We start from the raw sequence: 24,117 nt of genomic DNA, 5'->3' as shown, positions 1-24,117 counted from the left end.
CCAGCCCAGTTGCCATCACTTGTCCATGCACACCACAAGCTCTAACTACATGATATTTCCAAACAGTATGCTAAGTGTCTGTGGGATGCCTTGGTACCTTTGCACATGCTGTTCCTTCTGCCTGGAAGGACCCTTCTACCCTGAAAAGCATTTTGTCCCCTGTGAAGACCAAGTCCAGTAGCACATCCCCTTTGAAGTCTTCTCTCAGGCCACATTTTTCTTTGTATTCTGTAGTGTTTTGTTCATACTTTGATTAGAACATTTATTGTGTTGTATTTATATTGTCTCCTTCTACTAATCTGAGAGGTCATTTTTTTTTCCTTTTTTTTTTTTTTTTGAGATGAAGTCTCGCTCTTGTACCCCAGGCTGAAGTGCGATGGCACGATCTCGGCTCACTGCAACCTCCGCCACCTGGGTTCAAGCGACTCTCCTTCCTCGGCCCCCTGAGTAGCTTGGATTACAGGCGCCTGCCATCATGCCCAGCTAATTTTTGTATTTTTAATAGAGACGGGGTTTCACCATGTTGGCCAGGCTGGTCTAGAACTCCTGACCTCAGGTGATCCACCCGCCTCAGCTTCCCAAAGTGCTGGGATTACAGGCGTGAGCCACCACGCCTGGCCATCTGAGAGGTCTTATCGGTCAATCAGCTATGTGTCCTTTCAGTGACTTCTATATTTACTACAGAGTAGACATTTAATAGACATTTCTTAAATGAAAGGAGAGGTTGTGATCAGTTTGAATGTCTGGTATAAACTGTTGATACCCTTCCAGAATTTACTCACAACTGCCTAAGAATAAAACTGTTCAGTCTCAGGCTCTAGAGGCAGACTACCTGGTTCAAATACTGGTTTTGCCATTTACCAGCTGTGTGGCCTTGGGAAATTTAATTAACTTCTTTGTGCCTTAGTTTCCTCCCCTTTAAACAAAGATTATAATAGTGTATACCTCATAGGGGTGTTGTGAGGATTAAGTGAATTGATTACATAAAATCTTTAGAACACTGCTTGGCATAGTAGGCCCTTTATAAATCCCATGTAACCTACTGTTAGTAGGTTCCAGGAACTGGACATACCTAGATGAATTAGATGTGATTTCCTTTTCTTCATTGTCTTGTGGGAAAGACAGAGGTGGACATAAAAGGAACCTGGCAACACCATGGTAGAGTCTGTACAAGGAAGTGCTTTGTTCCTAAGGCCTGGGGTGGGGAAGTCCCATACCACCCTATATGGGAAGTGGTAGTTTAGTTGAGATTTGATGGATGAGTGGTAGTTGCTGGGTGGATTAGGTGGGGATGTGCATTTTAGACAAATATAAGTAAAGATAAAACATATGAAAGACAGGCCGGGGGCGGTGGCTCACGCCTGTAATCCCAGCACTTTGGGAGGTCGAGGCGGGCGGATCACCTGAGGTCGGGAGTTCAAGACCAGACTGGCCAACATGGAGAAACCCCATCTCTACTAAAAATACATTAGCTGGGTGTGGTGGTGCATACCTGTAATCCTAGCTACTCGGGAGGCTGAGGCAGAAGAATCGCTTGAACCCAGGAGGGGGAGGTTGCAGTGAGCCAAGATCAGGCCAATGCACTCCAGCCTGGGTGACAGAGTAAGACTCTGCTAAAAAAAATATATATATATACACACACACACACACACACACACACACACACACGACAACATGAAAGCATGTGGAGCATTTGGGGAGTGGCCTTGGCATAGATCTGAGGTGAAAGGTAGTGGGGAGCGAAGCTGGAGGATGTCACATGTGCTATTAGCTAGTTTATTCAATACCTGTGTTCAACTATCTTCTCCCCTGCCTTCCTCTACCAGAATCAGGGAGGTGAAATGCTAAGTGTTTCCATCCAGGCGAGGCCATATGTGATGAGGTAACAGGGTATTAGCTGAGAAGGGCTTTTCTCCCAGGAAGAAAATGCAAAGTCCTGCAAGGAGAAGGCTTTTTTGGCCTGTTGCTTTCTTCCTGCCTGGAATTTGGACTCGAGGCTTTAACAGAGGAGGATGAGGCCATCTGCTAAGGATGGTGCAGTGGGCAGGCCCGAGGGGCTGGGAGCCCTGGGGGCTCACTCAACAGCGGCACTGCCTGGATCACCTCCCTCTGGACGTCTTGTTTGTGAGAAATATCAGAGCCAGTCAGATTTCCCCTTGCTTGGAGTCAAATACATACTTAACTGACATAATGGTAAGCAATGCCCGATCAAAGAAGGCCTTGAATGCTCTGCAGAGGAGCTATGACATTGACATTTGGACCCTGGGAACTGTTGTACAATTTAGGGGCTGAATGGACAGTTTTGCAGCAACACAAACCGTGGTTCAAATCTCCATTCAGCCAGTTACACACTGTTTAACTTGAGACATCAGTTATCCTCAGCCTGAGCCTTATCAGGGGGACATGAGATGAGGGATATTTTGGATGAATAACTCTAACTGCACCACGTGGGATGGAAGGGAGGCAGCCCAAAGCAGAGGGCTGGGGAGGATTTGCCAGTATTCTGCCAGAATAAAATCAGTCTTGACCAAAGCTTCAGAAATCATTTCAGAACTTAAAGTGTATTCTAGTTGATGTTTTTAGCCAAAAAACATTCTGATGGTGCTGGATTTTCCAAACATTCTCTGACACTTAAAACACCTTTATGACTAAATGTCTTAGAATAGGTTCCACTAAAGTCCTTCAGAAGAGAGAAGCCTTCCCCCTCATACAAAATAAATTCCTGTGGTATATTTTATTATCCCTAGGAATGTAGGGAAGGGTTCAGAAATAATTGATGAGCATAGCCAGGACTAAATAAACAAGTTAAGATTCATTATTCCCTTCGAGCGGTGCTATCAGTGTTTTAGAATCTGTTGATAACCAGCACTAGGAGGAAGTTTCAGTACAAGTCTATTTCCCTCATGTCTACTTCAAAGCTCTAACGAAGCTCTTCTGGGAAACCTGGGAGAGGGTTAATTAAGCCCAGGAAGGGAGTGGTATGATTTAATAGATAATAAAAAAAATTTGCTCTCATATATCTAATTATGTTTTCTTGTCAAGGATGCTTGAAAGCCCTAAGTCAGAGATGATCTACTCTGAAAAATAAAGGAAGAAATCCTCTCCAAAGCAAGTTCCTTCAGTGGGAGCATGTTTCCATCAATAATAGGCTGAGGAGGGTAATCTAAGGCTCAGGTGGAGGATAACTGATCTCTCAAATTTATAAAACCATTAACTGGCCAAGCTGGGATTAGAATCTAGGTTTCTATGACTGTAAAACTGTACTTTTAACCTACATTATACTCCATCCACTCTCATGACCTAGGCCTCCCCGCCCCTCAACTACATGGTTTGGGGGTTATAGCTTCAAACTCAGGTCTGGCAGGAAGGCAGCCAAATGGGTGGTGATGACTTTCTTTTTTCTTTCTTTTTCAGAGACAGGGTCTTGCTCTGTCACTCAGCTTGGAGTGCAGTGGCATGATCCCAGCTCACTACAACCTCTGCCTGTCAGGCTCAAGAAATCCTCCCACATCAGCCTCTCTAGTAGGGACCACAGGCACACACCACCATGCTCAGCTAATTTTGTTTTGTTTTGTTCTGTTTTGGTAGAGACAGAGTTTTGCCATGTTGCCCAGGCTGGTCTTGAACTTCTGGAGTCAAGTAATTCACCTGCCCTAGCCTTCCTAAGTGCTGGTATTATAAGAGCGAGCTACCTTGCCTGGCCAAATAAGTGGTGACGACTTTCTGCCTGTCCTTTAGGAGATAACTTTGAGGACCCTCCAAACCTCTAAAAGTGGCAAAGGTGACACTTTTAGGAGAGAAGAAGGGCCTTTGTAGACAACACAGACTATTCAATACTCTAGCAAGCTGCCCAGCCCCGTGCAAACCATGAAGATGGGATAAACCATTAGGCTTCATTATCTATTTAAATCAAACAATATTTAACCCAACCAGGGATATTCTAGGGCTTACTGATTCACCTATCCCAGGAACCTGATAGTTTTAGAATCTCTGGAACTGGTCTAGAAGGCTACATGTGAGATTTGACACCCTTGCTCAAGGATCACGTGCATGGGAAGAGCTGTGGAGAAACTGGAAGGCTCTGATCACAACTCTTCTCTTCCTTCTCCCACACGAAGGGCAGAGGGAAAGGCCGTCCTTCTCATGGCATGGGTTCTGAATCAGAAGAGGCTACTGCATGCAGTGCAATGAAAAGTGTGTTAGTTTTGTCTGGAGGGACTTGATCAAGATCCCTGAATTGCAACCGCTGGAGAACATGGCTCCCTTCTAACATTATGACAGCCACAGATTGAGCAGCAGAGCCCAGGGCTCCATGAATGGAGGGAAGGAGGAGGGCTGGTTCACAGTCAGCCCTTTCACTTTGTTACTTGAGCTTCTTTTCAGGGCCCACAGCACTCACCTCGGCCTGCCAGATGGGGTTCACGGTGTTGCCTATGATCTTGGATCTCCTCTCCTGTCCATGGTGAGGGAGGGCGGGGAAGATGCTGTGCTTCCCAGGCTGAATGGAAATCTTCAGATAAGGGTCTGGGTTGAAAAACATCCCTTTCTTCAACCCCATGGCTTGGAAATCTATAAAATAAAGGATACTTAAATTTAAATATGTTTTAGGGAGGTTAACAACTGGCACTTGGTAACTACACCTTTCATGAGAGGACCGTTGGCCCTTATGAACTAGATCTCTAGTGTTACTCAGGCAGGTAAATGGGCTGGGGTGAAGGAGTGAGGGTCACCCCAGGAAACGTGGGTAGCACAGAGAGACAAAGTTCAATTTTGGAAATTTGATGGGTCTGGGTGTAAAATTCCTCTGCAAGGTGAAGACATTAAAAAAAAATAAGGGTTGTAGTCTCATGATATATATGGGCCTCATTGAGTAAGGTGAGAGAATTGGCAGAAATAAAGAGAGAGAAGAGGATGAAAAGAGCACAGAGCGTGGACAATGGAGGAAAGAACAAACAAGACCTGGCCTCCATGGGGCTGAGTGCAGTCAACGAGGAGAGTTCTGAGAAACCCTGCTGCCAGGGAGGGCAGGGCTTTGAAAACCGAGCTGTTCTGTTTAATTGAAGATATTTGACCATGTACAATTTCATGCTGCACAAGGAGAGACAGAAAGAGTGTGTGTGCACAAGATCATTTATGGCAATGGTTTATAGTTGGATAATTTGAAATCACATTATATTTATTAGAAACATATTTATGATGTCAAGGAATATAATTTTTTTTTGAGGTGGAGTCACCCAGGCTGAAGTGTAGTGGTGGGATCTTGGCTCACTGCAAACTCTGCCTCCTGGGTTCAAACATTTCTTCCTGCCTCAGCCTCTTGAGTAGCTGGGATTACAAGTGCCTACCACCATGCCTGGTGAATTTTTGTATTTTTGGTAGAGACACGTTTTCACCATGTTGGCCAGGCTGGTCTTGAACTCCTGACCTCAGGTGATCCACCCGCCTCGGCCTCCCAAAGTGGTGGGATTACAGGTGTGAGCCACCGCGCCCACCCAAGGAATGTAATTTTTAAAGCTTTTCTATTGTTGAAGTATTTTTCAAACAAAATTATTTACATTTATACACAAGTGTAACAAATGGAGGTAAAGATACACAGGATCAGGGATTCCCAGTCATGGTATAAGTTATGAGGGGTTTCAATAATTTGTTACTGATGAAAAAGCACAGATGTTTTCATATGCATTGATTTAAAAGTTATTTTGAGTTGATCCAAGGTTAGCCGCTTAATAAAATTATTCCTACTCTCTGGCATGATAATATATTACTGCTCTGTGAAAGGACCATATAGTCAAAATGGCCCCCAAATGCCAAAGGAGTTGAGAAACCAAAGAAGGAGGCAGACAAATCCAGTTTGTCGGTAAAAGGAGTTTTATTAGGGAACTCACAGACAAGCATGGTCTTGGGCTGTAGGAGACTGGTAGATCTCTGCACTGTTACTCTCCAGACCCAGGGCTTATATACCATAGGGAAGGGGTACATAAGCCACTGCTCTGTGCAAGACAATGAAAGGCAGCCCTCCAGAACAGGCAGGAATGCTGCCTGCATCACAGCCTGTTGTTTCTGCCATAACATTAAGGTTGACATGTTCTTACACTAGAGACAGTGGATAAAGTAGGAAGAGGAGGCATTCACAGGACTGGGGGTGATCAGAAGTCAACACAGTGGATTCACATCCACAGTGGAGTCACTTTCGCCCCCACAATTGCCAATGAAAGAAAGAAGGCAGGAAGTACAAGCATCACAGAAATTTGCAAAACCCAGGCCACATCTGCAGGAATATGTGTAGACAGAAGTTAACATAGCAGCCTGAGACTATAAAGTTGCTCTGTTTATAAGGTTGGCTCTTGGCTAATGTCTAGAAACTTGATTTCAAGAGGGCTCCTACCTTCCCAGAACTGGTAAGAGTGGCTCACTGTGCCTAAAGTGTTTGTGTAAATGATGTGGCTTATGGTGAACACTGCTTTCCTTCTGGGAGGCTGGAAGTTTGGTGTGGGCTAAGCAGAAGATGCACACATGACCAGCACCGTCCCCACTGTCCCCCAACACCTCACTGAGTAGAAACCCTGTCTCTTGTCTCTAAGAAGCTTCCCTGGTAGATAGCATTTCCACATGTTGTCACAGTTCATCCTGGGGGAATGAAGTATGTCTGTGTAACTCCACCGGGAGAGGCCCATTGGAAACTTGTTCCTGGCTTCCTCCAGACTTTGCCCTAAGCACCTTTACCCTTAGCTGATTTTGCTAAGTATCCTTTCGCTGTAATAAGTCATACCAAGAGTATAACTAGATGCTGAGTCTCATGAGTCCTCCTAGCAAATTGTTGAACCTAAGGGTGGTCTTGGAGACCCTGACTTATTAGAGTGTGAAAGACATATATATATATATGTAACACACACATATATATAAAATTCATCATAAAATAGTGACTACCATTGCCTCCACCACCACCTACTGTTTATTTGCTATCTACTAAATTCTGGGAACCATTCTAAGCACTTAAAATACATTTTCTGATTTAATCCTGACCACAAACTCCACAAGGTAGAGATTGTATCCTTAATACAAGGAAGAGAAAATGAAGGCTTACAGATGGTCAGGGCTGGTCGACATCAGAGATAAGATTTGAACCTGCCTCTTCGATTTCGAAGTCTGTGTTTTTGTTTGTTTGTTTGTTTTGAGACGGAGTTTCACTCTTGTAGCCCAGGCTGGAGTGCAATGGTGTAATCTTGGCTCACTGCAACCTCTGCCTCCTGTGTTCAAGCAATTCTCCTGCCTCAACCCACTGAGTAGCTGGGATTACAGGTGCTTGCCACCACCCTTGGCTAATTTTTTGTATTTTTAGTAGGAATAGGGTTTCATCATGTTGGCCAGCTGGTCTTGAACTCTTGACCTAGGGTGCTCCACCTCAGACTCCCAAAGTGCTGGGATTACAGGTGTGAGCCACTGTGCCCAGCCCAAAGTCTGTGTTTTTAATCAATCTGTTATATTGTCTTTTTATAAAAATGTCAACTTTGGCATTGGTTAAATTCTCAACTATAAATGAGTCTTTTTTGATACACTTTGTTCTGTTCTATCAAACAACTTGTCCATATCTGCACCAACATATCTTTATCAAATGTTTGATAGCTGCTAAATTAAGTCACTCTTATTGTTCTTATTTTTTTAAAAAAGAAAACACCTTTCTTTATCACTCAGCCACTTATTGTTCCAGATGAATCTTATTAAATTTTAATAACTCCTTTCAAAACACTTAGATTTTTATTAGAACTGCAATGAATTTATACATTAGCTTTGGGATAATTAGTAGCTTTAGAAAACAGAGACTTCCACTCAAGGGCACATGTTGCTTCATTTGTACAGGTCTACTTTCCTGTCCTTCAGCAAATGTTTACACTTTTCTTTATAAAGACTTATGTATTTATGTGCAGTCTGAATACTCAATGAGATAAATGTTTCATAGAATAAAAGTAGTTGAAAACTGCTGCAATAAGAGGTATAATTTTAAAGGCACTGGACTGCTAGTCATTTGGGAACACTCACTATTGAACTTTGTAACTTTGAGTAAACCAATTTAACTCTTTCTGGTCTTAATGTTTTCCACTATGAGACTGTTGGGAGAAATGTCCATAAGAGCATGTAGAGTTCCAGAATTTTCCAAAAGTAAATGCTACGTTAAAGGAGAATAGTTAATTTCCTCTCATTTTTGCCTGTATTTTTTGGTTCTGGTGATAAACATATGTACATTTATTGTAATACTTAAAAATACAGAATAAAAAATAGGATTTTAAAGTTATTTCAAATAATTAATTGAAATAATTATTTATTTCAAGTAAGTACCCCCTCCCCACCAGTGGCAACCTTTGCCAAACCTTATTTCCTCCTAGTATTTTTCTTTGCACAGTTGAGAACATACTGCATATTCATTATTGCATCCAAGATTTTTCTTTTGACTTGCATTATATGTGTAAGACACCAGAATATATCACCCCATTATATGTGAGAGTCCGGGAAACAACATCCTAAAATCTGTGACTTTGGTACAAGGATTATTTAGAGCCGAAGACAACTGAGAAGAAGTAGATAAAAGAAAAGCTCTTTGCCCTCTTGCTATTTTCCCAAAAGCAGGGCATAAATTTACAAAGGTGTCCCTCTTCCGCTTTCTACCAGGGGGGTCAAAGGTTGATCACCAGAGATGACTTCAGACCAGTACCAACCAGGAGACAGCACCAGATGAATCTGCATAATAAACTGTACTAAACAGCATCTATCTACTATACCATAGCCTTCCCAGAATTTGCTGCTCCTGAAGACTCAAAGTCCTTTTCCTTTGCCCTGTCACTTCGCTAAAAATTGAACTGTTCTTTGTTGAAGACATTACATAAGCTGAAATTCTAAACCACATCTTTGAGATTTACTCATTTTCCCTGGGTATCTCCTATGTATACATGAGATATACATGTTAATAACTTCTGTTTGTTTTTCTCTTATTAATCTATCTTCCGTTACAGAGGGTCCTCAGCCAAGAACTTAAGAAAACTAAAGGAAAAATTATTTCCCACACCAACAACATCATAAGGATGTTCCCATGCCTTTTAGAACATTTTGTATACACAATTCTTAAGGGTATACAGTATTTAATAAATTGACTCTATGGTAATTTATTTAACCAAGCCCTAATTTTGAATATTTAAGTTGTCTCCAATATATTTGTAAATAAATCTTTGCATTTCTGATTTTTTCAATTAGAAGTGCACTTCATTGAAAATTAAAGTGATAATATTTACCTAGAAAATGTATTACCTCCAGGAAGTGGTAAAAACAGAAAATATAAAAAGACTTGACAATTAAAAGCATTTGCGTGAGCAATCTTGCTTTGATATGTTCATTGTACTCTTGGAGCTTTCTAAGATGACAATTCCATTATCTACTTTCTGGTTATTTCTCCTTTCAAACCCTAAAAAGAAAATCAGTCTTTTTATATTGCAATGTCTCCAATTCTCAAGTTTTCTTGGATTTTATCTCCATATGCTGGAGTACATGCTCACATATTATTTTGAAGTGAGGTGTAAGGGTGGAGTCTTTGAGCCCTTATAAACCTGAGGGTGTTCCTCTTGCCTTCCCACATAAATGAAAATCTGGTGGACAGAGAAATCTTGGGTAAAAAAATTCTCCCCTTAGAACTTATGAAATGGGAGAGTTCCCTGACTGCCCCCACCACAGGACATGCAACAGGGGTGTGGCTCCTATGCTCAAACCCCTTACGGGAGAGGGAGCATGCAGACAGGCAGGTGCAGGAGCTGGGGTGAGTGCTTTTGGGCTCCGGCCCTGAGGCAGCATCTAGGGGAGGGTGTCTGTGACTCCTGAAGCCCCAGTGGGTACGTTACAGTGCTCCTTTAGCTCTGCCGTCTGCGGGTGGCTTAAGTGTTAACCAACTCATTGCCCTCTCGGTATCTGGATCCTTATCTGGCGTCCAGGAAGAATCAGATCACACACCGACTCAAAGGATGGTGAATGCAGGGGTTTTAGTGATTGGTGGAGGCAGCTCTCAGCAGGATGAATGGGGAGCTGGAGAAAGGATGGAGTGGGAAGATGATCTTCCCCTGGAGTTTGGCTGTCCCTCAGCAGATCTCCTCTTCCACCTTCCCCAACTGAACTCCTCTCAACATTCGGATGCTCCTTCTCTTATCTCCTTCTCTGCCGTGCCACTCTTCTGTTGCTCTGCTCTTCTGCTCATCTGCTTGTGGAGCCTGGGATATGGGGCTTATATGGGTACAAGAAAGAGGGGCATGGCGGGCCAAAAGGCATGAAAACATGAATGCCTGTTCCCATTTAGGGCCGTGGGTTTCCAGGATTGAGGGTGGGGCCTTTGCTGGGGAACTGCCCTCTTCTATCCTGTATTTCCCTGTCTCCTGTCCCTATCACTTGGTAGGCTTTGCTTCTTTATTTTGGCATCTCAGAAGACAAGTCTGAGACTAGCATGAGGATTGTTCTTTTGTATGTATCATGCATTTTCAGCCCAGATGTCTACCATGGCTATATTTGAAAAAAAAAAATCGTTTTAAATGAGATTTGTCTAGGTGTTGGTCTCTTCATATACATTTCTTTTTCTGAGCACCCGATGGTCTTCTTTAATTTAAATACTCAAAATTATCTTCAACTTAAGCAAGTTTTCTTCTATTGCTGTTTCTGTTCAGCTTGTCCTGATTTCTTCATCAAAAACATTGATTATGTGTTGGCTCTGTATGTGCCATTCATCTTTTTTCCCTCATCCGTTTTGGGCTTTGCCCTTCATTGATGCCTTCTGGGAGAGACTCTCAAGAGACTGTCATATCACTGATTCCCTTTCTGTAGTGGTGATTGTGCTCTGTACTGCTTTTGAAGGCTTTTAATTCTGTGATTGTACTTTTTAGAGTTTATTTTAAATCTCTTATTGACTGTGGTAGACCCCACAAAGATGTTCACATCCTAATCCTTGGAGCCTATGAATATGTTACCTTACATGGTAAAAGGGACTCTGCAGAGTGATTAAGTTAAGGATCTTGCAGTAGAGAGATTTATCTTGGACTGTCCAGGCGGGTGCAATGTAATCACAGAGTCCTTGTCAGGAAGAGCAAAGTGAGGAGACAGCAACATGATGAGAGAAGCAGAGATTGGAGCAATGTAGCCATGAGCCAAAGAATGCTGGCAGCCCCTAGAAGCTGAAAGAGGCAAGGGATGGATTTGCACCAGAGCCCCCAGAAGGAAGCAGCCTGGCTGACAGCTTGATTTTAGTCCCTTAACATTCATTCTGGACTTCTGACCTGCAGAACAGTAAGAGTACATTTGTGTTGTTTAAGCCACTAAGTTGGTGGCAATTTGTTATAGCAGCAAGAGAAAGCAAATACACTTGACTTTCTAAGTCTCTATTTTTGCAAGCTTTAAAAAACTCCCTTATCATCTTTTCTCATCTTTGATCTCTTAGTTAATATGCTCTGTACTTCCCTCTATTTTGTTGAGGGTACAAGCAGATAAGTGATAAATATTTTACTTTTCTTTAGTAGGTATCTGTCAATAGAATAGTTTCTTTTTCTCTTGAGTATTATAGTCTTCAACTTTTTAATAGGGTAGAGTATTTTTTCCACACATTGTTCAAGTAAAAATTTCTATTATTTACCTATGAGCATGTCATGTAGCCTGGCATTTGTCCATCTTTAGTGAGTTTGGTTGTCCAACTGGTTGTTGCTGGAATCCTTAGCTCTGCTCTTATACTCAGAGCTGACCAGCATGGAGCAAATTTTTGATATTTTGTGGGCTTTGCTGATCTTTCTGTTTTGTCTTTTTTTTTTGAGGCATGCAATTTATTTTTATTTTATTTTAGTCTTTTGAAGCAGGGTCTTGCTCTGTCACCCAGCCTGGAGTACAGTGGCACAATTAGAGCTCACTGCAGCCTCTAACCCCTGTGCTCAAGTGATCCTCCTGCCCCAGCCTCCTGAGTAGCTGTGACTATAGGTACATGCCACCATGGCTGGCTTTTTTTACTTTTTGTAGAGATGGGATCTTGTTATATTATGCAGGTGGTCTCAAACTACTGGGCTCAAGCAATCCTTCTGCCTTGGCCTCCCAAAGTGCTGGGATTATAGGTATGAACCACCATGCCTGGCTGCATGGAATTTATTTTGATAGTTTCAGCAGTATTTGCTTTTTGTCCTAGACAGACATAGTGAATGCAACATACATATACATAGCCAACTACTAAGCATTATATGTCCATTCCAAGCTTGCTCTGCCAGTTACTAACTTTATATCCCTAGTCACTTTCCTTTGCCGGGAATTGTTATTTTGGAATAAATGTAGGAAAAGTGATGTGTTTGGGGACTGCAGGAGATGAACCAACCCTGATCACCTTATAAAGTAGCTTTGCAAACCAAGTTGGGGTGGTCGTGGCGGGGCTTCCTCCTCCGGTAGGTCTGTGAGCCCATGTTCTCATGGCAGAGGCAAAGCAGAGATGAAGGAATAGAGACTGTCCCCTCCACAGCCCTGCCCTGCTCACTGTGCATGGCATTCCTCTTGGGCTTCACCACTTGGACTTCACTGGAGCTTTGGTTAGTGATAATTCCTCTTGGTTTCTGGCACATAGTTGTGCAGCATTCCTGGTTTTTACTGTTTTTGAAGGTTGGTACTAATAATTGTTATTTCTTAAGCATTTCAATAGGAGTTGCTAGCTTTTGTCTTAGAAGCACAAAATTAGTGAGCTGAAACCACCATTGCAAAATTGTAACTGAGACAGTGAAAGAAATCTGACCTAACCAACTCCATCTTGTGTCTAACCTATAAGCTATCTTTGTTCATTCCTGGGCACAAGCCCAATTAACTTTGGGAGGAACTTAGTTTATGGTTTACCTTTGAAACAAAGACAATAGCAGACCTTTCCTGAAACAAACCCCCTTCTTGCCTGGAGACTAGAGTGCATTTGTAGGACTAATAAATTAGTCAAAAGATTATAAATTATGATTTAAGAGTCATGCAGCTGGAGGCTACAAGATTCTGACTACTCCCAAATTGCTCCTGGAGGTAATGTCACTATTGTAAAACCTAAGATTAGTGCTTGAGATATTTTGCAGACCCTGTATTTGATGGATCAGCTGGCACCACCCAGGTGGCTAAACTGGCTCATCTGATCTTGTGGCCCCCACCCAGGAACTGACTTAGCACAGGAGGACAGCTTCAACTCCTTAGGATTTCATCTTCAACCCAACCCATCGGCACTCCTGACTCACTGGCCCCTACTCACCAAACTATCCTTAAAAGTTCTGATGCCTGAATTCTCGGGGAGACTGATTTGAGTGATACTAAAACTCTGGTCTCCTGCACAGTCGGTTCTGTGTGAATTACTCTTTCTCTATTGCAGTTCCCCTCTCTTGATAAATCGGCTCTGTCTAGGCAGTGGGCAAGGTGAACGCATTGGGTGGTTACAAGTTTTTTCTTTTTTTTTTTTTTCTTCAGCCTAGCTATACACATGCTAACACTGTCAATGGATCAAAACATATTTGCTTTACTGGGCTCACTTAGACTTGAAAAGCCCAGTTAACAGTGTAGCTCCCAAGGAGGCACATGCACTTCATGTCTGTGACCCCTGACATTCAAGGCCTGCAACATCTGTTGATTTGACAAGCTAAGGTAGTAGTTTTCCAACTGTTGCTCAACAGAATCCTCAGGTTTTATGCTGCTGTGTCCCCTTAAAGACTGTTTAGGGTAGGATTGAGTGTGTGAAGCCCTGAGCTTTGTATATATCATGTTAGCCAGAACAGCTCAGTTTTTCTTTTAAATATTTATTCATTTATTTATTTATTTATTTTTGAGATGGAGTCTCACTCTGTTGCTCAGGCTGGAGTACAGTGGTGCAATCTCAGCTCACTGCAACCTCCACTTCCCATGTTCAAGTGTTTCTCCTGCCTCAGCCTCCCAAGTAGCTGGGACTACAGGAGCCCGCCACCACGCCTGGCTAAGTTTTGTATTTTTAGCAGAGATGAGGTTTTGCCAAGTTGGCCAGGCTGGTCTCAAACTTCTGACCTCAGGTGATCTGCTCACCTTGGCCTCCCAAAGTGCTGAGATTACCATGCCCACCATGCCCAGCCCTGAACTTTTAATTTTTAAATAATTCTGGGTTTACAGAAGAGTTCCAAAGATAATACAAAGATTTCCCACCTACCCTTTGCCCAGTTTGTCCCATTATTAACATATGATGGTGCACCTGAGCCCAAGCTAAGCCATCATATCCCCTGTGACCTGCATGTATACATCCAGATGGCCTGAAGCAACTGAAGAACCACAAAAGATGACATTCCACCATTGTGATCTGTTCCTGCCCCACCCTAGCTGATCAACTGACCTTATGACAATACTCCCTCCCCTTCCTTGCAATAATGTACTTTGTGATACTCCTCCGCCCTTAAGAAGGTACTTTGCAGGCCGGGCACGGAAGCTCGTGCCTGTAATCCCAGCACTTTGGGTTGCTGAGGCGGGCGGATCACGAGGTCAGGAGATCAAGAGCATGCTGGCTGACACCGCGAAGCCCCGTCTCTACTAAAAATACAAAAAATATTAGCCGGGCGTGGTGGTGGGCACCTGTAGTCCCAGCTACTCACGAGGCTGAGGCAGGAGAACAGCGTGAACCCGGGAGGCGGAGCGTGCAATGAGCCGAGATCGGGCCACTGCACTCCAGCCTGGGCAAGAGAGCTAGACTTTGTCTCAAAAAAAAAAAAAAAAAAAAGAGAATGTACTTTGTGAGATCCACCCCCTGCCCACAAAATATTGCTCCTAACTCCACCACCTATCCCAAACCTATAAGAACTAATGATAATCCCAAGACCCTTTGCTGACTCTCTTTTAGGACTCAGCCCACCTGCACCCAGGTGAAATAAACAGCCTTGTTGCTCACACAAAGCCTGTTGGTGGACTCTCTTCATACAGACACGCATGACAGACAGAACCATGGTACCTTCATGAAAACTAAAACGTTAACTTACTCTTAAATATTAAATGAAAATATTATTAGTTAACAGACTTAATTGGATTCCACTGATTTTTTTCCCATGAATGTGCATTTTTGAGCGGCTCAGTTATCTGTTTTGTCGGTTGTGCCGCATGTGAGGTTTTGTTTAGACAGAGTTGAATAGCTGCGTCTCTTCCCAGGTTTTCCTTACCTCCCCTCGTATATGCTCAACTACTGCTGTGTGGCCCTGGGGGAAAGGTAGAACTGCAGCCTCTCTTCCCATCATCTCAACATGCTTTCACATCTATTACTTCCTAAGCTCTCTGTTATCCTTATGTGGTCAAGGGAAATTGAACAGATTTAAAAAACATTTTTGCTTTACAGATTGAGAAATTGAGGCACAGAGAGGTTGACTGACTTGTAGGTAAGAGTGAAATGGAAGCGAGTGTCCTCATTCTTATTCTCTCCACAAAGTCTCTAGGTGAGCAAAATATACCTGAGAGAGAGAAGCTGATCAGCCTCCGACTTCCTTGTCCTTGGACAGTCTCATCAGCGCCGATGCTTTTAAAAATCTGGAAAATGGGAGACAAGCAAAACAAGCACTGAAATGGATATTCACACTTCAACACAAGCATGCTTATTCACAGTTATTTTACCAGCTACAGGCAACGAAGACAGTGATTTCACTGGGTAACTATTGATTAAAACAAGCTTCTAGGAAGCTAATTTTTTCCCAGTAGTAGAGGAACTGCTAGTGGGGGTGATGGGTACTTTTCAGGAAAATGGAAATCAACAAACATAATTACTGTAATAGAAAAGACCCTTTGTAATTACTTATGCAAACAATGTCTTTTCACATTCAAATTTGCAAAAAGTATTTATTAAAGCAGGGCCTAAGGCACTAGAATGATAGGTTAATAGATGTTTACTATTGTAATTATAATGTATTTCCATTTAGCAAAGTAGAGTGTTGAACTGCTGCATCTCCACTTATTATTATTTAGGGATTTCCAGGAAACTGCTGGGGAGGAGCCTGAACGTGGCATTAAGCAGCTCTTCTGAGCTCTCTCTTAATTAATCAGTTGTCTTCCTGGGAAATTTCAGAACACAATTGCTATATGGATTATCTGGAGTCTAGTAGGTATTTGAAAACAATGTCGCTAAAATGTTTTGTTTTTCATCATTGCACAATATTTAGTAATAGGTTAATCAAAATAGCTAGAGTTTTTGCTCCCATTCTCTTCTAGGAAGGTTTTATTCAGAAATGATTTTGGGTATTTGAAGGTACTTCCTATTTACCTTTGCATGTGTTGTATGTTTGCAGAAAATAATTTTAAAACTCTGGGTATTAAGCAAATCCACAGTGTCCATTTTTTAGAAGATAATCTGTACTAGGAAGAGAAAAATGAAAATATCCGTAATCTCTTGTTCAGAGTCTCATTATTTGTAGGTTGTGTGGGTTCAGTCTTTTTCTTTCTTCTCTTCGTATTCTTGATGCTGTATAGGTTGTGATTGGATATTCACATCAACCTGCCTGATATAAGACCAGGAGCAATGACTGGGCATCACAGGGCTCACACTTCAGCCAAGTGGAGTACAAAGGGATTATTATTCATCTTTTCACACTGAAGCAGGTTTCCCTGGTGAGCCTGTGAGTTTGGCTGCAGCTTGTGGACAAATCTTGGTATGATTGCCCTGAGGCACAGCTGTGATGTTCATCTCAGGGATCCTGGGCTGTTCAGCAGAGGGAGCCAACCAACGGAGGGACATATGGAATGGAGCTCTGAACCAGGCCAGATAAGAGACTGTCAAACTCTTTGACACATGTCTGTCCCTTAGAGTCTCATTTGGTAAGAATCAGAGTAAAACATGGCCAGGATTGGTGAGTCAAAACTCTCATAGGTCCTGGGATGTTATGAAAACTTGAAACTTACATTTGTCTTAAAGCTGCCCTTGGAAAATTATGACTGAGATGTGAAAGAGATCTAACTTAACTGATTCCATCTTGCTTCTAACCTCCAAGCTGTCCTTGTTCATTCCTGGGCATAGGCTGAACTAACTTTAGGAGAAACGTAGTTTATAGTTTATAGTTTAAACAAAGATGGTAACAGCCCTTTCCCAAAGCAGAGCTCCTTCTTGCCAAGAGACTAGATTGCCTTTGTAGGACTAACATTAGCTACAAGATTAGAAATTATGGTTTAGGAGTCATGCAGCTGGAGGCTACAAGATTCTGGCCCTCCCTAAACTGCTCCTGAGATCAGCGTTTGAGATATTTCACAGACCCTGCACTGGATGGATCAGTTGGCACCACCAAGATCAATAAACTAGCTCGTCTGATCTTGTGGCCCCCACCCAGGAACTGACTCACTGCAAGAAAACGGCTCCGACTCCCTATGATTTCATCTCTGACCAATCAGCACTCCTGGCTCACTAGCTTCCACCTCCCCACCCCCTACCCCACCCCGTCCCACCAAGTTATCCTTAAAAACTCTGTTTCCTGAATGCTCAGGGAGATGGATTTGAGTAATAATAAAACTCTGGTCTCCCACACAGTTGGCTCTGCGTGAATTACTCTTTCTCTATTGCAATTCCTCTGTCTTGATGAATTGGCTCTGCCTAGGCAGTGGGCAAGGTGCATCCTTTGGGCAGTTACAGTCTCATTGGAATTCCTTCCTCAGGAAACTGACTCTCAGGTGAGACTGAAACTCACCAGATGCCCAGATCTAGACCAATGGATGCCAGACCACTTATTTGTCTACCTTAGTTCCTTAGACTCCTCGTTTGTTCCTGTTTTACATTCCTTCCCTGATATATAAACCCCAATTTTAGTTGGTCAAGGAGATGGATTTGAAACTTAACTCCTATTCTCCCAGTTAACATTACCCAAATAAAAAGCCTTCTTTCCTGGCAATACTCATTGCCTCAGTGATTGGCTTTCTATGCATGGAGCAATGGGACCTAGAACAAACCCCTGGCATTTTGATAACAATTAGCCTTCTTCACATCAGAGGGCCCTGTCCTTCCTCCTTTCTGTTTGTTATTCCCATTGATGGCTGACACTAAGAAATGGAAATCATCCATCAGTTCAGAGACCACATCCTCAGGCTAGACCATGCTTTTCTTAACTCTGAAGGTGGCCAGTCCTCATGGCATAATCAGGGCTTCCAAATTCCTTAATGTTGTGGACTTTTCTTCTCTTGCAAGCCTGTGCCTGGACATGGCCGTGGGAGACCTCTGCATGCTGACCACCCTCCTCATAGTGCTATACTGCACCACCAGGACAATTAACAATCAATGGCTAAAGCCTCTGGTTCCTAATTCTAATTTTAAAACGTCCACCCCAAGCTTGTCTCTTTCTAAGAATATAAGTTCTTTGGGGTAACAATAGAAACTATCGTTTTAATAATTATAGTTTATAGAATTATAAGTGTAGAGTATGTGCATTCCAATGTATATTTTTAAAAAGGTGTAGGATTAAACTGCATATTTCATGCTAAGCTGAAATGAGCTGAAACATGCAGTGATAACAAAGGATGGTACATTTATTCCTTCCTTTTTAAAGCACACATATTTTGGTTCTTCATATTTAAATATTCCTCTGCTGGCATTCAGAGTATTTACAAAGAAACCTCTTCACCTTTATTGCATCAAAAAGAGGTCTGTAGATGAAAAAAAAGAAAAGAAGAAGAAGAAGAAAAGGTATATTTTCCAAAAGCTACTAAGCTCAGTGGGGAGACACATCACTTAAGCCTCCATAAAATTCTACCTAAATTCTTGAATTTTTACTAACATTATTTACAAAGTCATCTAAGCACCACACTGATAATACAAAAATGGAGGGAATGGTAGCCATAATAAACATTTTCCAGGAAGTAAAAATGTTTGCCCAGTCTTAGGGAGTTTGACATCCTGTCTTCTTGCTTGAGATGCGTTGCACAAGCATGTTTGACGTTGAGAAATGTGCTGTACTCACAGACAGACTCTTTACAGTTTATTGACTGTGAAAATGACGTGAAGATTCAGCCCAAATAGTTTCACCCTGGAGCAACCTGAGGCTGCAGACCTGTCAGGGAGATGGCTTGTCTTCTCAGGGCTGACAAGCTCCCTTTGCTCTGTGGCTTGTCTGATGCCTGACTGCCATTCCAACTGCTTGGTGCTGGGTCCTGCTGCCCCTCTCTCTCTGACGAAGCTCTGACAGTTTCACTGTGTATGTCTTGCACCCAAATGTTTCCACAACAGAGCCTACTTGGCAAATGGTTTAACAGATTCCAAACTGAATCTGTTGTGGGGTGCAGAAGATTCTGCAGGGTATTGAGAAGCTCTTGGAGTTAAATAAGGGCTTTGAGGTTAATTTAGATGTCTCTCTCTCCTACTCTCATTCTCATTTTCTCTTGACAATTGCCTTTTGAAAAGTTGTAAATATAAATTCACACCACTGTTGCACACCCCTAAAACTGCAATTCAGTAAAAGAGTGTGAAGATCAGCTCTTTTCACCCTGGCAGGGGACCTTCTGTTTCAGCAGTCCGGAAACTATAGCTCAGTTGACAGGGCTCCCTCGGCCTTTACTCTCCAGCATGTTATTCAAATTTTACCCTTTCTTTGCACAGTATCACTGCATGAAAGATGAGGTGGTTTGCTAAAAATACACAACAGCATCTAATCACACAGTCATATACGTGTGTTGACCTATATCCCAGGTCTTCCAGCCTCCCAGGACATCAGGGCTTCTGAGACAGGCCCCTTCTGTTCCCAGAGGTAAGCAGCTATGCCCGGGGCAAGGATGCCTGCCTGGGAACATCATTTTACCCAAAATTTTGGGTAAAATTATTTTTATTTTAAGAACAAATATGAAGAAATGCCAAATGACCGAATGCCAAATGAGCATGCATTTGGAAGGTAAAGCAAGAGATTTCAAAGAACTTTCTAAGCTGCCTCCTGGAATGGCGCAGACCTGGGTTTACTTCCTTTGGGTGAAAGCTAGAGCTGCTCCCCTTAGTGCACATGGCATTTCCAATAGGAGTGTGGCCATGTTATGCTCAATTCTGATATGACAACTCCATTTACATACCCACAATTATTCTCAAGTAATTACAGAATTATTTCCCCTAAACATGCTGACAAGGTTTTAGTTATAGAACAATTGCATTGACAATGAGGCAGAGATTGAAATTCATTATGTCACTGAGTCTTATTCATCTGGCCCAGAAAACTTTGATTTGCCTATAAATGAATAGTACAGGGCTCCATAATTATAATGGAACCTAAAAACGAGGTGCAAATATCATTACATTATCAATAATATGTAAGCTGCGGTGTATTGGCAGCTGAAAGTAGGGAATTATGAGTTCTACTTTGCATCAGAGATCCAGGGATTCCTCTAAAGTTCAGTATCTTTTACCTCCAAGACGAAGTCTATTAAATAATTGGATAGGCCTCAAAGCCACCTTAAAAGAGCAAGAATCAAAAACTAAAAAGCAAACCAACCAAAGGCCCAAGTTCCATTTCCACCTCCAAATCTCTGAGATGTTCAAACAAGTAAATGGTAGATAAGTAAACACACCTTACCCTCATTTACAGAGCACTGCTGAGTGCATTTCCCTCATTAGACCCTCATTACATGTGTGTCATTCTAACTGCTTGCTGTTGGAGGCAGCACATTTCAAGATCTCCAACAGAAAGACCTGTAAACTGAAAGGGTAAAGCCAACTTAGGGGCCTAAACAAAAGAAACATAAGCCAACTGAATCCCAAGGCAATCTCCCCAATCTCGGGGACACTTTAGATGAAAGACTTAGAAGAGGGCCCATCAAAGGGGTGGGGAAAGCAACACAGGTGAGTGGCAATTATGTGCCAAGCACAGAGCCAGTTCTTCCATATGCACTATTTTAACTGCTTAAGAATTAGGTATCATTCACTCCCACTCCCACTTACAAATGTGAAAGCTGAGCTAAGAACAATTCAATGACTTTGTTCCCGGACCAAACTGAGGGTCAGGCTGCTATTTCTCGTGGCCCAATAACAAGATACAGATGAACTGGGGAGGAAGAGAGTTTTTATTTCTGTAACCAGTTACAGGGAGAAGATCTGGAAATTATCACCAGACCAACTCAAAATTACAAAGTTTTCCAGAACTTACATACCTTCTAAGCTATATGTCTATGTGTAAGTGTGCATTCATCTAAAGACGTAAGTGATTAACTTCTTTTAATCTATAACTAAGGTCTGAGTCCTGAAGACCTTCTTCTAGAGCCTCAGTAAGTTTATTTAATCTAAATGGGTCCAGGTGCTGGGGTGATTACCCTTATCTTGTCTCCAGCCAAATTATAGAGGTTTGGGGAGTTCCTTTAGACCCCAATAAACTTGTTTGTGGAGGCCTGGGGAGTTTTTTCAGACCCCCAATAAAACTTGTTTAATTCTAAAAGGGTCCTGTTATCTTGTCATGCTTCAAGGCCCAGGAAAAGCCTAGGCAAAACTCTTGGTGGGCTCTTTGTTACATTCCAGCCATTGTATAAGGGCACTGACTCAATCAGCTTTTAATGTTTAACTTAGCTCCTCAGTCATTGCTGGGACAGTTGTAATGGAGACCTGTGTTAGTGAGACCTGGCCTGCCACAACTTCACAAAATTCACTTGAGATGAATCAATGGTCTGAAAGACTTAAAACAAGAGTTTCAGAACTCACCAGCCCCATTCCATAGAGTCTATTAACCCCCTGGTGCCATTTCCTTAGATCTAGCCTGGCTGCTTGCATCTCTTTTGCTCATATTTTGTTCATATTCTGCTTCCACACTCTGCTGGTTTTAAAGAGTTGCTTGCTGTGCTGCCCAGGCTGGATGCAGTAGCACCATCATAGCTCACTGCAGCTTTGACTTTCTAGGCTCAAGTGGTCCTCCCACCTCACACTCCTGGGTAGCTGGAACTGCAGGTGTGCACCACCATGCCTGGCAAATTTAAAAAAATTTTTTGTAGGGACAGGGTCTCACTATGTTGCCCAGGCTGGTCTGGAATTTCTGGGTTCCAGTGATCCTCTTGCTTTGGCCTCCCGTGTGTTGGGATTCCAGGCGTGAGCCACCATGTGTGGCCTCCCTTTGCTTTCTGACGCCATCATCACCAAGCCAGCTTCCAGAGTCTGCACAGCTCTTGCTTTCTTTACCACCTTGAAGACAAGGCACAGGCTCCCCAATTTCAGGGCTCTTATGCTAATCACTATGGGGAAAAAGAGAGGGGTTGGAAAAATGAGGCATTTATCCTATAGCTTTCATGGTGCGAATTAGAAATGAGTTAATTAGGAATGATTTTCTTTACTCTGCTTTTGACTGCACAGGCCTGCAAGATTTTAGCACCAGGAGTACATCTCCTTCAGGCAAAGATCTGCTGCTTTTAGCTTACTAAAAGTAATGAGGGGGCCAGGTGGGTTGCTCACACCTGTAATCTCAGCACTTTGGGAGGCCAAAGCGGAAGGATCACTTGAGGCCAGGAGTTCAAAATCAGCCTGAGCAACGTTGTGAGACTCTATCTACAAAAATTTAGCCGGGCGTACTGGTGCACACCTATAGTCCCAGCTACTTGGGAGGCTGAGGTAGGAGGATCCCTTAAGCCCAGGAGTTCAAGGCTGCAATCAGCCGTGATCACACAGCCGTGATCACTGCACTCCAGCCTGGGTGACAAAATGAGATCCTGTCTCTTTAAAACAACAACAACAACAAAAACAACAACAACAACAACGTGATGACAATGTGTAAGAAGCGCTGCGCAAATGAAAATGCTAGCTGAGATTAATCCAATAGTAGATTTTCCCTGATGATTCTTAGGCTATAAAGTGGTTCTTCTCTAACATAGCTTCTTGTGTAGTGCAGACTGTTCTAAAAGTGAGGACATAGATTGTACTGAGTCCTAAAAAATAATTGAGTGGCATCTGCTGTAGTGCAGAGGTTCTCCAACTTTAGCATGAATCAGAATCACCTACAGGGCTTGATAAAACACACATTGCTGGGCCCACCCCCAGAAGGACTGATTTTGTAAGTCTGGAGAGGGCTCCAGCAGTATGAATCACTAACAAGTTCCCAGGTGACGCTGACGCTGGCAGTGGAGGGACCACACGAGGTCTACCTCTCTTAAATGGTAATGGAAAGATTAAAGATGTCTAACTAAACCTCACCTACCCTCAAAACTGTCTTTCCCTGACTTTGAGCATGAGAATTAGATTCTGGCGACCCCTCGGCCACATAGGCTTTTGTTTTCAGGACTTGGGCCTGCATCTTCCACCAGAAACAATGACCTGCTTCTTTGCATCCCCATCACTGGCACCTTGGTCCAGGCCCCGCTCCTGTCTTGTCTGGGAGACCATTACCCAGCCAGCTGTCCCCTCGGCCTATGAAGGCGTCATGATCCCACTCTTTGTAGGCCGATCCTTCTTACCTGTTTCAAACTTATCAAGAGGCAGCCACCTGGCACAGGGGAGGCTGGGCTGTGGGCTGCATGGCAAACTGATGGGTTTTCTTTGGCTCACAGAGTGTTTCAGCTTTTAAAAAATTAATTTTTAACATATATATTTTTTTAAATCAGGAAATTTACTTAAAATGTGGATTTCAGGCTTCTGTTACAAAATCAGAATGCTGGCTGGATGCGGTGGCTCATGCCTGTAATCCCAGCACTTTGGGAGGCTGAGGCAGGTGGATCACCTGAGGTCGGGAGTTTGAGACCAGCCTGGCCAACATGGTGAAACCACATCTCTACTAAAAATTTAAAAATAAAAAAATTAGTTGGGCATGGTGGCACGCACCTGTAATCCCAGCTACTTGGGAGGCTGAGGCATGAGAATTGCTTGAGCCCAGGAGGCAGAGGTTTCAGTGAGCTAAGATTATGCCACTGTACTCCAGCCTGGGCTAGTCTCAGAAAAAAACAAAAAACAAAACAAAACAAAAAAAACAAAAACACCCACAGAATATCCAGCAGCAACTCCCTGGGGCTGAGAAACAGCATCCTCTTCATAAACATCACACGTCCCCAGGTGTCCTGTGACTGCTTCTTTAATTCCAAGCACCCACTGCTTCACATTTGACCATCATTATACAGTATACCACTGATAAATCTTGTAATTAAAATTAGAAAGTTTTTCTAGCTTGGCAATATGAAAATTAATGGTTGGTC

The 24,117-nt window shown here is 42.7% G+C and overlaps 1 protein-coding gene across 1 annotated transcript in view; it reads right to left on the bottom strand.

The window, feature by feature from the left end:
* Positions 1-24,117, bottom strand: part of HECW1 (HECT, C2 and WW domain containing E3 ubiquitin protein ligase 1) — a 254,817-nt gene that overhangs the window by 150,896 nt on the left and 79,804 nt on the right. The window contains exons 5-6 of the mRNA XM_026456391.1: positions 15,465-15,540; positions 4,400-4,569 (exon numbers count right to left, since the gene is read on the bottom strand). Of these exons, the coding sequence (XP_026312176.1) occupies positions 4,400-4,569; positions 15,465-15,540 (246 nt within the window). The remainder of the gene's footprint in view (positions 1-4,399; positions 4,570-15,464; positions 15,541-24,117) is intronic.

This window comes from Piliocolobus tephrosceles, chromosome 8 (assembly GCF_002776525.5).
Source record: "Piliocolobus tephrosceles isolate RC106 chromosome 8, ASM277652v3, whole genome shotgun sequence".
In the NCBI taxonomy this organism is placed as follows: domain Eukaryota; kingdom Metazoa; phylum Chordata; class Mammalia; order Primates; family Cercopithecidae; genus Piliocolobus; species Piliocolobus tephrosceles.
This window is presented reverse-complemented; position numbering and strand designations above follow the sequence as displayed.